The 16516-nt window shown below is 37.7% G+C and overlaps 1 protein-coding gene across 1 annotated transcript in view; it reads right to left on the reverse strand.

Annotated features, from left to right (window-relative positions):
• The window catches only part of Root (ciliary rootlet coiled-coil, rootletin), a 98553-nt gene extending 83441 nt beyond the window's left edge, over window positions 1–15112 (reverse strand). The window contains 1 exon segment of the mRNA XM_074096877.1: window positions 15075–15112. Coding sequence (XP_073952978.1) covers window positions 15075–15080 — 6 coding nt within the window. The 5' untranslated portion in view covers window positions 15081–15112.
• Window positions 15113–16516: the final 1404 nt, after the last annotated feature.

Consider the following 16516-nt stretch of genomic DNA (forward strand, 5'->3'; position numbering starts at 1 on the left):
AACATGGTCAGGGTAGTGTAAAATAGAATTATAGGCACGCGTGCTAGTATTAAAGCACTGTATTATTCGGTTTTATCTACACAATAGATAAAGAATATAGCAACAGCTCATGCGATTTGATGTTTGCAGCCCATGGGAACTATCTTTATGCGTTTATATCCCACGCTCGTGCGTGATTCAAGTAAACTGGGTCATGCTAACCTTCCCTAATGATAGGGAATTCAATAACCCCAATAACTCATACAAATTGAACAACAATTTTTGGTCTTCCAAAACAGCATATCTTGAAAGCCATGAAGCAAATACAAATTGCATCAAGAATATTTTTCGTGAAATTGTATTAGGAAATTTAAGGATCTATTAAGGTTCACTGCCCTTCCAAGCCTACCTACCAAGTTTATGCGCTGGTTAAAATACCTATTCTAATGCTGGGACGACACAATTTGCAAATTAACCGCTGACTCCCTTCTTATCCAGTGTTGTTCCGCAGATCGAGCCAGACTTCTAGCAGTAAGAACAAAAGAGGCTGGTTTCTGGCTCCACGCAACTATACTCTATGAAGTCTCAGAACAGCTTGTTTGTATTGCTACAGGAACCAACTTCAGTAGATTGAACGACAACCAGACTCAGTTTTAGTAAAATGCCCAAGCAGTTCGAGTTTAGATTTGGCGAGCGTGGCATGTTGCCAAGTGGCAAACTTTGGCTCATTAGCGTCTAACTTGTTCGATACAAGATAGCTAAAACTTGACAACGATCGTTAATATTTGGAAACATTACGCCAAGTGGTACACCGCTTTAAGAATTTTTTTTCGAGTATGATTAGCAAAATCAGCAAGAAATAGAGTCCCCTTCAGCAGTATATGTAAGTCTACGAGTACGTGCGAGTACAGGCGTGTCAGTTTTCTTAGATTTATTGTTACCTAAAGCCCGTTTAGATCTGCAAGAAAAATCCTGCAAGTCGCATTACATTGCTGCTAAATTAGGCAAATAGACTTTTCGATAGCGTCTGCTAAGGATTCCGTCTTAATTTTCCGGATAAGCACAACTTCGGGCTTTTTAAAGCAAGAGCCAATAAGTTTTTACTGCACCCATGAGCTATTCCGCCTCATCTGAACCACTAATCTTGCTATCAGGTGAGATGGAAGTCCATTGCTGGTCAGTTTTAAAATTAAAAAAAAATACTTTGGTGTATCTTTATCACTCTGGCGAGGCTGTATGGTGTTACACTACACCTTTGCCTTTTCCCCTACGAGAAGAAAATAAGTAGGTAAGTAAATGCTTCTCTAAAGTTGCCAATTAGTGGAACTGAAATCCCGACTACAACACGCCTACATTCCTGCGTTAACTTCGTGCTGTAACGACTACAAGAATAAATGAACGAACTAAAAAGTATTTGCGACAGTTAACCCCTTGGCCTTTATTATCTCGATAATTCGACATTGGAACGCTTATCTCTGTCAATAAAAAAGGAAAGTACGCGTGTACGCTATTACACAGTTACAACAACATCGTAAGTACTTAAAAAACTGTGCGTTATAAGATTGTGTAGGTAAGCTCGATAAATCGAAATCCTTTAGTACACATTCATGAATAGGAATCGTTCGTTACCAAGCCGTATTTCCGCGGTTCGTGACCGTCTCGCATGTCATCCCGCGAACTTCTCGCTCATAAATAACCGTTTTATGTCACGTGTTTGAGCCGCCATCTTGGTTTACCGGTGAATTTTGACAAAGATAAATTTTACCATCGGTATCGAGCATCTCAAAATTCGACACGTTGGCGCAAAGTAGCAAGACTCAAAGTCGCGTGACCGCGTTTCGGTGCTGGCAAAATTTCGTGTGTACGTTTTATAAAAATGGGAGTGCTTGTCTTCATATCGATTGTGCCAACTGGTGCTTCCCTCCGATCTCGATTCGTCTGCAATCGTTAGGAATCGAGTGATTGCCTACTTGAATTGTATTGAAGGAAAATTTGTAACTGAATTGAAACTTCAGCTGTGGCGGCTATTCATTCAATGGGTTTCGTTTCGTGGATAACTTTTGCAAACTAACGGTTACAATGTGTTTATGACTGTGGGTGTTGAACTGAATGGATTTATTTCATTTTTTTACCTTCATCAGGTGAAAACTTAGGGTGGATTTCAGTCGGTACGAAACAAAACATATCGCAGCTTATCTGTGACATGTCACCAAGAAGATGACATAGATAGAATGTTTTCTTTTACGAGACTTTATCACACTGATTGTTGTACATTTATAAGTTGTCAATTCACTTTGGGTGAAATTGCGTAACATAACGTATTGCAGAATTAAAGACTAAAGTTGTGAAAGTCGTGTGTGTGTTTGGCAGCTACAATGACTACCATACCATAACACACAGACTTATAACATCACAAATCAAGCAGAGACTTAAATATTACGTTTGATAAACGTTGATGACCCTGAAGCGGCTCTACATTAAACTGTTTTGATACTTTATTTTGTCCAGGGCTGTACTGCGCAAAAATATAGGCCTCCAGTACCACATCTGTAGAGCATCTATCTTCATCTTCTCTACTTCCCGCAGGGTCTACGTTTCTGCGGCGTACAAGAATATGGGGAATACAATACTGAATCGATCTATCATAAACAGCTTTTTCTCAAACATGCTATGTAATGTTTATGTTGTGTTCCATAAAACAGGCTTCAAAATAAAATATACTGTTGCAGGCCTGCAAGACAACAGTCTTTTGTTTCAATGCAAAACGTCAAATATCCACGATAAAGGCCATTAATACAGGACTTGAAATTAATAATCTGAATTTCTATGGTTCTAATGTTACTGAATGAATTCACAAGACTATTAATATTCTATCGGTATGTAAATATATAAATATTACAGACGCGTTTTACGTCAAATTAAAATTTAATTTACGTAAAAGGTAAAAATGTAGCTGATTAAATGGGCTGCAGTTCGAGTATAATGGCCCTAAAACCCGAACAGCAATAAAAAAAGGTTTTGGCGGGAAAATTGACAAGCGTCATTGTCTTTTTTTTTTGATTGACTGAACTTGGACTTTAGCCATTTTGCAAGTAAGTTCCATTGTCATTTCAAAAGTTTCGTTTTGAAACGAAGTCCGTTATACCTACACATTTAATTGGATTATTTTATTTTTTTAAAAAATTTAAGAATGAAATAAAAACTATATATATAGTGTAAATACGAATAAAACATTGATTTCTAGGAGTTTTTATTTCTTTTAGTGCATGTTTGAGAAAAGCACTATACAAGCCTCGGCGTGAAATAACATGCCAGCCTCTTACATACTCGGCCTCCAAGCCTTTCTTTCCCGGCCTCTGCAGTAATGTACTATTGTTACACATTTGTGCGGAATAAAAATTAGTTTTTTTTTTTACTAGCCTATACATAGTAATATCCCGCTGCTAGGCCAGGCCTCTTCTCAGGATTTCTTACTATGGCTGACTGTACCTTAGACCAGGAATGATAGTGCGAGTTTTATATCATGTTGATATCTGTGAAATCAAATTATTTACATCTGCATAATACTCGTATTATGATCAAAAAAGATTGTCTTACTAGTTAATCTTTTCATCAAAAATGACATTGCTACGTATTTAATTTATAGAGCGAAGCATTAAGAGTTCGTAGCAGCTGCTACAGGCTCTACGACTTCTACGGCGGCAGCGTAGCACTTGCGCATACGCGGCGTACGGTCTACGTCAAGGTTCTAAATAGTTCTTATCTGAGAGGACGATAATGCCCATGCCGGACGGAAAAAAGGCGGGGCACTACCAAACTTTTTTCGACCCGTTTCGCTTTGTACCATAACACCAGAGAGCCCGAATTCACGATAAGTACGTAATAATTAGAGAACATAATAATATTAAATACACTTAGTTTAGTTATTTTTTTCTGATGTAACTAGTTAGATTAGAATATTTTCAAGTTAAGCAAGCTGTAAACAATATTTGCGTGTGTGTCCGTTGTAGATGGAATGGAGACGGGAAAAATTATCTCACCTTTGTCTTACCCTCGTGGGTAAGTAAAGTCTTAATAAATAGAAAATGTTACCCCCCTAAGTTCTTAAGCCCCTACCCCCTTACTTAATTGGTATTAATTGTCACCTGATATTTATTTATTTATATTTCAGCTCTCGATTTACAACCCTGTGGTAATAATAAATACAATAAAACCGTTTATTTCGTTCAACATGGCCTATACAATAAATATCTCAAAGACTAACAACTACATACACAATAATAATATAATAAATAAAAGCAGTATTAATTATATGTCTAGTGGTAGACAGGCAGACTGACAGTATAGCGACTCCGAGCCAAGGTTCCGTTTGTCACTTCTCGGGTGTACTGAACCCTAAAAAGTAAATTATTTCTGACAAAATTATAGTTCCCGAACTAGGTTATGTATATTAATAAGGCATGCGGTACGCAACGCACGATGTTTTTTCATGAAAATCGCTTTATTCAATCTCAAGTAAGAAACACGATCATTTGAGCGGTTCTTTATAAAATTAGACACGCACAGAATACTGAATTTGGTCTTTTGCTGGTTTAAGTTGTAAATTCAATTTGGTTCAAGGTTTTTTTTTAAACTACTAACACTACGCGCAGGCGACTTGTTACATTATTTTCCCATAATAATTTTTTCTTTGCAGCAAAATTTATTTTCGCGTTTTTACACGAAGGTAATATTTCCAATTCTGCTTTTTTAATGAAGCTTATTTTCACATTCGCGTTTTTTCTGACGCATTTTTCCCCAACCCCAATCAACACAGAAACAGTGTCGATGGAGCCCTGGTATCACAGAGCTCCTGTTTCCCACCGAGTCTTATGTACCCCACTACTAAACCACACAACCAGGCTTAACGGCTCATAGGTAGGTTTAGGTTATGTTAGTTTTGCATCGGCGCGAAGGGCCAAAACCACCCAGGATAGAAGCTCCGCGTCAGCGGAGCTCCGTCGAGACTGTTTTTGTACCGATTGGGATTGGGGAAAAATGCGACACAAAAAGAACACGAATGTGAAAATAAGCTTCATGAAAAAAACAAGCTTTTAAAAATAAAATTCGTGTAAAAAAGCGAAAATAAATTTAGCTGCAAAGAAAAAATTATTATGGGAAAATAATCTAACAAATCGGAGCATTTACTAAACTATTCTTATATAAAGTTTTTGGTTAAAACAAAAATACACACTGTATAAATAATATATCGAAATCTCATTCGCTAAGTTTACAGACATGAAACGTAAATGACGGCCATGATGTAATATTTCGGCATTTCCATGAAATAAACGGGACTAATCACCCTAATACACACGATATAACTATTTACCTCGACGTTTCGACCACATTACAGTGGCCGTGGTCACGAGTAGACTACGAGGTAAATATTACTCATGTGTGTTAGCGTGATAAGTCCCATCCATTTCCATAAAAAATAAGTAAAATCTCGATATTACCTACTTTCTTTATTCTTTTTTAAAATTTCAAATTTAAAGCCAGACAATGCACGCGAGCAAAGCTACGGGTGGACACAGTGTATATTGTAATTAAGTAAGTTAATTTTGAACGCAAAGTTATCTGAGGTCAGTTCCATGTAGCAGAGTCCGGGTGATAAGAGCATGTCGTGCCCACGTGCCAAGGTGCAAGCAAACAACATAACAAACAGCTTGAGAGTGGTTTGTACTCGTACAGCCAGCACCAATATCTGACACAAAGAAATATAGAAAATACATTTATTCACAACACAAGACACAACAATATTAGTACGATAGTATAGGTAGTACAGTCACCAGCACCAATATCTGATACAACAAGCGTGCATAAATATCTGATACGACTCTATTTTTAGGGCCGGAAGGACGTGTCAGATATTTTTGTCGAGAAACTGATCACGTACCAGGGTGGAACCTTTGTGCTACTAATGTCATATTGCCTACCCATACATTTTCTTAAGAAATCAAAGGTAAGTTGACTATGAAATGGTTGGCCCTGAGGCCGTATTGCCTACGTTTCTGACGCTCACTATAGTAATCAAATGACAGTTTTTGTATGCCAAATCTGTGATTTGATTTTGCGATTGCGCGCGTTAAAAACGTTAAGCAATACGGCCTCAGTACCACTACCATGAGTTTCCAGTGACCTTACTCGATAGCGACGGCGTATATTTTTGCACTGCCGTATCGTACCGTCCCCCTCGCTTTCGTATTAAACATTATAAGCGTCAGAGGGACGGAACGACACGAACTTCGATTTTCGAATTTCGTGTAGCCCCGCAGGCTTTCGTGTATGCAGTGAACACTATGAAATTTGTACACCTATCTAACATTGACAAATTGGCTCGGTAGGTACTTACCGTCTTTAATAGAGTCAGTAGCAGCCTAGTACACACCTGTGTTTTTAAACGTTGTAATGTTGGATATATCTCGGCTATAAATACGTAAGTGGCGTGTATTATCTATTTTAATAATTTATTTTTAACCAGACATTTGTTTTTAAAATTTATTAGAATTTTATTAAGAACATTGGGTTGAGCTGTAAATCAGCGCTGTGTGCATGCACACTTTTGTGTGCGTCCACAGCATACGCTGGGCCCAATCCATTTACCACACTTAGTTAGCACTTATAGTTATAAGTTTAATGTGGAAAATATCTTCCGTTTATCAATAATGTTTATGTTGCTCTAAGTGTGTTAATAAAGGCTTATTCTATTCTATTCTATTCTATAACAGCAATAAAAAATCAAAGTCAAAGTCAAAATATATTTATTCACTTATGAATGTCAAAAAAAATCTACCACCGGTTCGGAAAAACCTCTGTTGAGAAGAATCCGGCAAGAAACTCAACGAGGTATATATTTTTTTAAACCCAACAATACCCATACAATACTAGATTTATTAAGAAAATATTAAGAAAATACAAAATATCCATAGGACTAAAACTACTATTAAATTAATAAAATATTACTTTAGTGTATAACTAAAATTAGATTCTAGGTAAAGTTGTAAATTAAAGTGATTATGTACTGTTGACAATTATGCAATAGTCCAATTACTACAAATTCTGTCCAACGTAATTGAGCGTAACCTACGTTAGGTATGTTGTAAAAAGTGATATTACAATTTGGTTTACTCGCATTCAAAGTGAAAAGTGTGCTTAAAGTAAACCATAATGGTAATAATGATATTCGAACTGAAACAAGCAGTAGGTATCATATGATTGCCCTGCCCTTCAGCCTTCAGTGAACAATGATCATCCCAGCCTATATACGTCCCACTGCAGGGCACAGGCCTCCCCTCAGAATGAGAGGGCTTGGGCAGTAGTACCCACGCGGGCCCAGTGCGGATTGGGAACTTCACACACACCATTTTGTGTTTGTGAAGGTTTCCTCACGATGTTTTCCTTCACCGTAAAGCTCGTGGTAAATTTCAAATGTAATTCCGCACATGAATTTCGAAAAACTCAGAGGTGCGAGCCGGGGTTTGAACCCACGATCCTCTGCTTGAGAGGCCACAGGTCAAACCACTCTGCCACCACGGCTTCAGTGAACAATGACTCCCAAATATTGTTATGAGGTTTATTGGCAGTGCCATTACCAACATAATTATAACATAATTAAAATCCGGGTAACCATTGTTGTTGGTATTTTTCTCATTCCTCTGCATTTTCGCAACAAGCTAAACTGAACACTATGCCATCCAAATAAGGTACAATTTCCAACATAGTACATTATGATAATATGGTGACAGTGACAAACACGCAGCCTCCTCGTGCCGTCTCTTGACAAAGTCACGTTTAATTTATAATTTATAATAAACATTCGTAATCGCTAATTGCTACTTATCTATGCATTTAATTAGGAAATAGATGAGCTAGTTTGCACCAAAGCTCACCAGTTACGTAATGATTGTAATGACGGAGGAAGGGCGGTATAATGTAGGTTTTAGGACAAATATAATAATGCTCGATTGTACTAGGCCAGGAGTCGGCAACCTTTTGGCAGACATGGGCCAAATAGTGACAAAAATAGACAAAGGCGGCCACACTCGTAAGATAATATTGTACCTACGAGTAATAGATATCTACCTAGTCACCTATTGCAGGTAGGTACTATAAGTGATATGAGAAAACGGTCGCGGGCTGCAAGGAGATAGGTCTCGGGCCGCATGCGGCCCGTGGTTCGCGCGTTGCCAGCGGCGGCCTTAGGGGGTGGCGAACAGGGCAACCGCCCGGGGCCTCGCTCTTGCAGGGGCCTCGTGCAACAACCCAAAAAATATAGATATTTTTTCTGCAGAAAATCAGCGTTGCTGCACCCACTGTGTAGCAACACATGCTGAGTGGAGACCCTTTTTCGGTGACAATTGGTGTCATCACCATACAATTTATTATAAATTATGCTTGTATAGTAATATATTATTGTTTTTTGTGTTTGGTGGTGGTACTGTTGGGACCGTTAATAAATCGTTTTTCTTTCTTTCTATATTTTCGCATCATATACTTTTCACGAAGGACAAAGGACCTCGCAAAGAGCTGCCGCCCGGAGCCTCGCAATGGCTAAAGCGCTACGCGTTGTCGACCCCTGTACTAGACAAGAGGCCCATTTACCGTTAGTCTTTTGTACTGATGTGCCAAAAACTTTCCAAAATGGAGGAAGATAGTTTTAATCCCGGAAAATTGCATAGTTCCCGCGGGATAGCGATAAACGAATTCTACGCCGACGGAGTCGCGGGTAACAGCTAGTAACGAAAGATATCTAGGCGTTATCACGTCTAACCGTGACCATGAGAGGTTCAAAGGGTTCTAAACGTCTGATAAAATTAGAGCACGCGATGTAATTAGAGCGATCATTAGATCGGCTTTCCCGGTCTATTACTTGGTATTTGTCGTGACTGGATATTACTTGGAGACATTCAAACTAAAGCCCGTTTTTCCTTAGAAATTGGGAACGTATCCTTGATCTTTTGATTGAAGTATAAAATGTAAGGTTGATTTTTTTGGAATATTTTTTGTATTTTTTAAATAAATTATTATAAATTAAAAAAAAAATTGGAATTGAAATAAAAAATACAAAAAAAGATTCCAAAAAACCAATCTTAATTTGATTGCTTAATAACGACATCTCTTGTCCGGGTGACGGTTAGTTCCAATGGGGTGCCGAAAATTTCTCGATGCGCTACAGCATAGATGTCGCTAGTGTCGCTGCTTAAGTGACTAAATAAGACAACAAACAAGCTGAGATATGTGGTGCATAGGAGAAATTCGTGTCTGTATCACTGTCCAATGGTGGTGTAGTGGTATAGCACGTGGCACGGAATGCCGAGGACCTGGGTTCGATTCCCAGCACTGGTCTTATTTTTCTGGTTTTTCTATGCATCTATATTTCAGTTTGTATTTTCGATATGTATAAAATGTACTTCACTTATAATATGTAAGATTCCAAAAGTACGACTAAGTACCAATAGTAAAAACTTAATTTAAGTACAAATCGGTTATAATGTCATAATATTACCAACGCAAATGGTATGGACACAAAAGATTTGGGGCAACATTTTTTTAAAAATTTGCCTGTTTCCAGTTTTTTACAATTATCTCAAAGAATCAAAACTTTTCACCTTAGGCTGCTATTTACTCATAAACTACTAATAATTGTCTAGCAAACTTAGCCGTTATAGTTTCCCTTGAAAGTTTGATATACTTACTACCATCCTGAATTTTTGAAAATTTTTCTACCCACCGGTTTAGATTTTAGAGGGGGAGGGACGCTCGATTTCACTCAGGCGGTCTTACGTCAAAGTCGTAAAATGTCCAGGTGCCCAGGTAGTAGAATGTCAAGATCGTAAAATAACCAGGTGGTAGAATTTAATGAAAATTTGCACTTTAAAGTTGAATATTTCGCAAAAAAACCACTGAATCGAAAAATCGTCTTAGCAAATCTGTAATGGTTTTAAAAGACCTATCCAACGATATCCCACACTATAGGGTTGGACCGTACCATAAAGTTTTTTTTTTAATGTTGTTATTGTGCTATTTTATTGGCATGGCTTACATATATATCCGTGCAAAATTACAGCTTTCTAGCATTGATAGTCCCTGAGCAAACTCGCGGACGGACAGACAGACAGACAGACAGACATGGCGAAACTATAAGGGTTCCGTTTTTGCTCCGGAACCCTAAAAAGTCCGTAGAAAAATAATGATTAAATTTATATATATTAAATAAATTCATACTATAAACTTGAAAATTTATATTACACTACAAATTTGAAGTTTTTATAGTAAGCTTTTAATGTAAAGTATCAAACTTTTGTCCTCATTTTCTGTTTTTTGTTTCGCACAGCTCGTCCTTATTTTGAGTGCAACGGCCCTTGATAAGTTCTAAATATATCACAGCATCCGTTGCTAGGCCGTTGCATAATCGCTTGCAAACTTACTGCATTTTTATGCTAATCAGTTTATATTAGATTTTTGGGGGAACGATCCTTCTTGGATAGTCCTATCTACCTACTTATTGGTGTGGAGTGCTGTGTGTGAAGTGAACATTTCATTAAGGCAATCTAGAGAATGAGAAAGAGAGTGGACAGATGGATAAGTATGGCTGGTTTTATTCCAATATAATTATCTATTTCAACTTTACTCTATAGAAATTAGCTAGGTAAAGGTCGACTTCTTATTAATAATGTTTACTACACAAATTATTGTTTTTAATATAACGCCCGTCGACACGGGCGCGGTCACGTAGACATTCGGACCGACATTGTCAATATGTTGTCAATGTCTGCGATTGGTTATCTAGCGAACAGCTACTTCGATAATTTAATGCTATTCCACTAAAATATTAGTCATTAGTATAGCTTAATCTTGTAATTTTAAATGTGTAGCGTGATAATGCCAGATCAAAATCACTAAACAAAATTAAATAATCTTGGCATTCCATCGGAAGTGTTCATAAAATGTAGGTACGTGAACTAGGTATTTTCCTATTTAATGGTTTTTAACCCTCGACGCAAAAAGAGGGGTGTTATAAGTTTGACCGCTATGTGTGTCTGTGTGTCTGTCTGTGGCCCCGTAGCTCTTACACGGGTGGACCGATTTGAATGCGGTTTTCTTTATTTGAAATCAAGTTTTCTAGCGATGGGTCTTACACATGTTGTATCAAAGTCGGTTCAGTCTTTTTTGAGATATTGAACTTTGAAGTGACAAAGTCGGAGGTTTTCCAACTTTAACCAAATAAATATTACAGCTTTTATTTACTATCTACCTACCTATATCTATCTACAATCATCCCTCTATTATTACTATTAGCTCTACTAGCTATTTTATTGCCTATTTAGTTGTGTATTGGAATAAGTAAATAAATAAAATATATAAGTTCTATTACTACTATTATACAGCTTTACATGAAACGTTTTCGCGTGACCCGTTTGCCCTCGAATTAACTGTCACCGCTTGTCAAAATGCTACCGTAACGCTTCCGTGTTTTAAATTGATGTCGTTAGACAGATAATTAGTCAATCTGTATACCTAGTGCCATCCACGAAGACGCGTGATTTTGTCAAAATTAGACATTAATGACATTGTAATAAGAACCACGGCACGCGTCATCGTGAATGACTCTACCAATAAGTTGATAACAGCAAGAAAGACATTGTCATGTCCCTTTTATTATTCAACAATTCAACAACGTGTTACAATTACAAAGTAAACCGTGAAAATATAATAAATTCATTATTATCATGGCCTATTATCATCAGCCGGAAGACATCCACTTCTGACAAAGGCCTCCCCCTTAGAAGGCCACAATGAACGACAACTCGCCACTTGCATCCACCGGTTACCCGCAATTCTCACAATCTCGTCTGTCCACCTAGTCACTAGGTCCTAGGGGGAGGCCTGCCAACGTTTCGTCTTCCGGTTCGCGGTCGCCACTCGATGATCTATTTGCTCCCCCAACGGTTATCTGTATTTCGAGCGATGTGGTCCGCCCATTGCTACTTCAACTTGCATATGTTTACAGCTATGTCGGTGATCGTTGGCCTAGTATGTCATCTACAGTAACCTAACCATAAAAATTTCATTTTTAATACAAGCTTTATTTGCTGAATGTACTTTTTGTTGACTGTACTTGCATTGTCACCCAAACTACATTTGCATACCAAATTTCAAGTCGATGCTATTAACCGTTGAAGAGTTCCGTCCTGCGGAGACGATCCTGGCTGGACTACCAGGATGTCACTACTAGATTTTGTATTGTCACGTGATTTACATAAGTATGCCAAATTTCAAGTCAATTCAACTACTAGAAGTTGGTCGAATTTAACTTGCAAGATTTGACTACAGATAGACAGACAACGGGACTGGTGAAACTAAATAAAAGGTTATAAAAAGATGATTTAAAGCAAGCGTCCGTGGTGGTGCGGTATTTACGCACGTACCTATAACTTATAAGGCCGATTCAGGAGCGACAGCTACGACGGCATGATTGGCAAATAAATCCAATCTTGACTCTACAGCCGCACAACGCGTGGTCCAACCATGCGCGTCACAATAAGTCGCTTGTATCTACGCCACGAGTACCTACCTAAGTGCGAATGTCGTGATGGCCTAGTGGTTTTGATAGTCTTTCAAGTAGGGGATTGTGAGTTCAAATTCTGGCATCTGAGCATCATCTCTTGTGACAATATTTAAAATGTCGTCAATGCATACGTATGTGTAGGAACATACGCTTAAGATACTTGCTTCTTTCTTAGTCGGCTATGCGGCAACAGCTCATGTTTGTTTAACCCTTAAAAAGGTAGAGGCGATTTACCGACCACATGCATTGCTTTGGAAATTCAACCTTATTGCTTTTATATTATGTCACAATATCCATTGTAATAAAATTTATTTAACCCGTGAATTTTTACATAAAAATAAAAACACATAAAATTAACTAAAACGGGCTTCCTCTTCCTAAGGCAGCGCAGCGCGGGGCATTGTACCCAAGACGCTGGCGGCGTTGCCTCGTTGCACTGCGAGGTTCAGTCTTTGGGCGAAGAAAAAGCCTGCTCTTTGGTCGCCAGAGACGCCGATTAATTTTTCGGACACTTCTTTCATAAACTTTTGTTGAAAATACGTTTTGTTTTGTATCAGGTATGTATTCGATAGCTGCTTTTGATTATGTGATAGTATTGCTCCAATAAATGGGGCATCTTACCTACAGAGGTACGATGTAAAAGGTGTACGATAGAATTCTTTACGCACAGAAATAAATCTTTCTTATCGTTTAGGTCACCCACCTTGCGGAAATCTTTTTTCTGATGAATAAATAACAAATATTGTTCACATAGCTGCCATGCCGTGCCGAAGGCACATTAAGAAGCGTTGCCGAATGAAACCTGCGCCGGTTTGCTCATCCTGTCACTATCCACAATAATCATAAGTTTAATTACTTCCCGAAATGGGTCAACATGACGAAATGGCCAAGTCAACTCTAACCTACTTTAAGGTCTCACATTTTTAAATAACAGCAATTGTTATAGGTATCCAATAAAGCAAAGAAATAGAGTTTAATACTTGTTCATAATGTTATTTTGTTCCTATAAATACATATTTGGATTTTGCATAGAACTTGTCACTCATTTAGATCTTCATTCTTTTTGCGGCGAAGCCCACAGCCAAGCATAATTTTTGTATTAACTTGGCTCTCCTTTTTTACATTTATGTTTTTGGTGGGTAATTTTAGTTTAAATCATTTGTTTTAGTTTTCATTATTATTTGTCTTTTTTTATGTAGATATTTTTCGTTTAGGTTAGTTTTTTTTAAATTGATATGTAAGTATTCATTTCTTTTCAATGTAACAATTAAATAAATGTTCATTTTGGGTTCTACTTTCCTGACGCTTACTATTAACCAATGTTAAATCGGCCGTCAAAGCTCCGGTTAAGTTCAGCAATCCGAAAACTTACTTCGTGTAAGTTGGATCAAGTTAATTTACTTCACTATAGCAATGTCAAAGTTTAATTTCAAGTAGGTGCAGTCTCGCGATCCAGCGAGGAAATTCTGCCAGCATCTTTGGTACAGTCACCAGCACCAATATCTGACACAACAAGCGTGCATAAATATCTGATACGACTCTATCTCTAGGGCCAGAAGGACGTGTCAGATATTTTTGCACGCTCCGCTGTGGCAGATATTAATGCTGGTGACTGTACAACCTACCAGGCCATGCTGCAGGGGCCATTTTTGGAATTATTCTAGTTTTAGTTTATTTATTGTAATCTACCTTTTTTATTATTCTATCAATAAATTATGTATTATATGTATATAGTTCTATGGGCTGGTTGGAACGCTGCTGTCGCAAGATAGGGTGTATCGTTTTGATTAATACTAAATAGTAACTGTGTGAGTTGACCCTGCGAGTTTTTAAAACCCTAAAAATGGCTGAAATATAAAAATGATGCCATTTAAAAAAAACATTAATTTGAACCGTCAAAAAATCCATTTGATTATCGAACCCGCTAACAAAACTTCACTTAGTAGAATCTTTTGAAAAATAAAAATTGTAGAGTAACTTCCTGAGTCCTAACTTTTTTTAACAGATGTAGTACTTAAGATAACACCTAAACATGGGTGATTAGCATTGTTCTTTGAGTATTAAGTCAACATACTTAAAATTCTTTATTCAATGAACAATTTGTGCTTTATGAAGTACATTCGGCCGTAATTCTTAGTGTTAATTTGTTCTTTATAAAGTACGCGATGGTTCACGAGGGTAGAATATGGACTGACACGCGACTTTTTTACCAGAGCAGAAAAACAATCATTTCTCGCGCGCTTGACGTTCGATCTGAAGCCAGACGAGCATAACTTTTTGAGTTGTGAGTCGCGCAATTCCTGCTGCATTCGGTTTTACACATATTTTATTAGTTTGTGCCACAGGGCGACTTAAAATGAGTTGTATACAAATTGGAATTTTGTCTAAAAACAAAACCACACTCACAACTTAAAAAATTACGCTCGTCTGGCTCATCCTAAGAACCGTTTAGTATCGAAATCTTCATAAAACAATCTAGACTCACCGGCATGTCTCCAGCCCGCGTAGTGTGCCCTCGGTACCCGCCGCCCTACTGCCAGTGCTCGCAAGCTCCGCTGTGCCACCTCACCACCTGGTCCGGAGCCTCCTTGCGTGACTGCTACCCTCATCAACTACCCACAACCCTAACAACAACCCTACCCAATACTCACAAGCTTTAAAATCGTCTGAGTCGCGCTATCACGATTTCCATTTGATGTTTCAGTTTCAGTGTCTCCAATAATTGTTACATTAGTATTAGTTTGTTGGCTGAATTTGGTTTTGAGCGACTTTATGATAGCGGCGCGGGCGGCTTCGAATCTGGCTCGGGATTGCACTTCGCGCCATCTTCTGAGGATTTTGTCCTTAGGCAAACTTTTATCTGCAAGCAACAAGTACTACAATTTTTCTACTAATTTACGTCAAATCTCACTTAATATTATAAATGCGAAAGTTTGATATGTGTGTGTATGATTGTTACTTCTTCACGCTAAAACTGCTCGACGGATTTGAATGAAATTTGGTGAGTAGATTGTTGGAGATATTAAATAGTACGTAGGCTACTTTTTATGATATTCTCACGCCCACGATGTAAATCTTAGTAATTCAGATGGTAATTTAGTACAGTTCCGGAGTTTTAATGATGCTGCCAAGATAGATAGATAGATTTAGATGTACGCATGGTTTACGCATGCGAATGAATAAAATTAAGTGATAAAATCGTTTTAAAACGCTAATTTTTTTTGGTAGCGCTGGACGGGATTCGAACTCGCATCTCCTGACTAAACGAGACAAGTATGCGGTATGCTACTAACTGCATCTCGTAATCTCGTTGCCCCCAAAAATCTTCTCCGTTTTTAAAAGACTTAAATTTGGAGTAAACTTTTTGCTAATAAGTACCAATCCACCACCACCACCAGTACCAGTAGCACCACCAGTCAGTAGTTACCAGTAGTAGTAAGTCCAAACCAGCACCATATTAAGGTAAAGCAAAAACTATTTTTATTGGTTAAAGCATACGTAAAAAATCGAACGAATATGATACCTCTCATATATTTTAAAAACCCTCCAGCCGTTTAGGCTACACAAACGACCAAAAAATAGTCATGCAACATAACTAGGTACATATCGAAAAATATATCCCTCTTTGAAATTTTCTTCCTATGTAACTCAGTACACTACAACATAACGGAAGAACACAATATTTTACACTATCGCGGGCATTACTAATTTTATGAATTAAATAAAAAATCAAGGTAAAAAAAGAAAGAAAAAACATTTATTCTTGACATTATTACACAAATATACCTAGTGCCATCCACGAAGACGCGTGATTTTGACAAAATTAGACATTAATGTAATGACATGCGTCATCGTGAATGACTCTACCTATACACGATTAAACTAAAAATTTCTATCACGGTCACGAAATACGCTACGCGGAACAAA

The sequence above is a fragment of the Choristoneura fumiferana genome, chromosome 13 (assembly GCF_025370935.1).
Source record: "Choristoneura fumiferana chromosome 13, NRCan_CFum_1, whole genome shotgun sequence".
NCBI lineage: Eukaryota > Metazoa > Arthropoda > Insecta > Lepidoptera > Tortricidae > Choristoneura > Choristoneura fumiferana.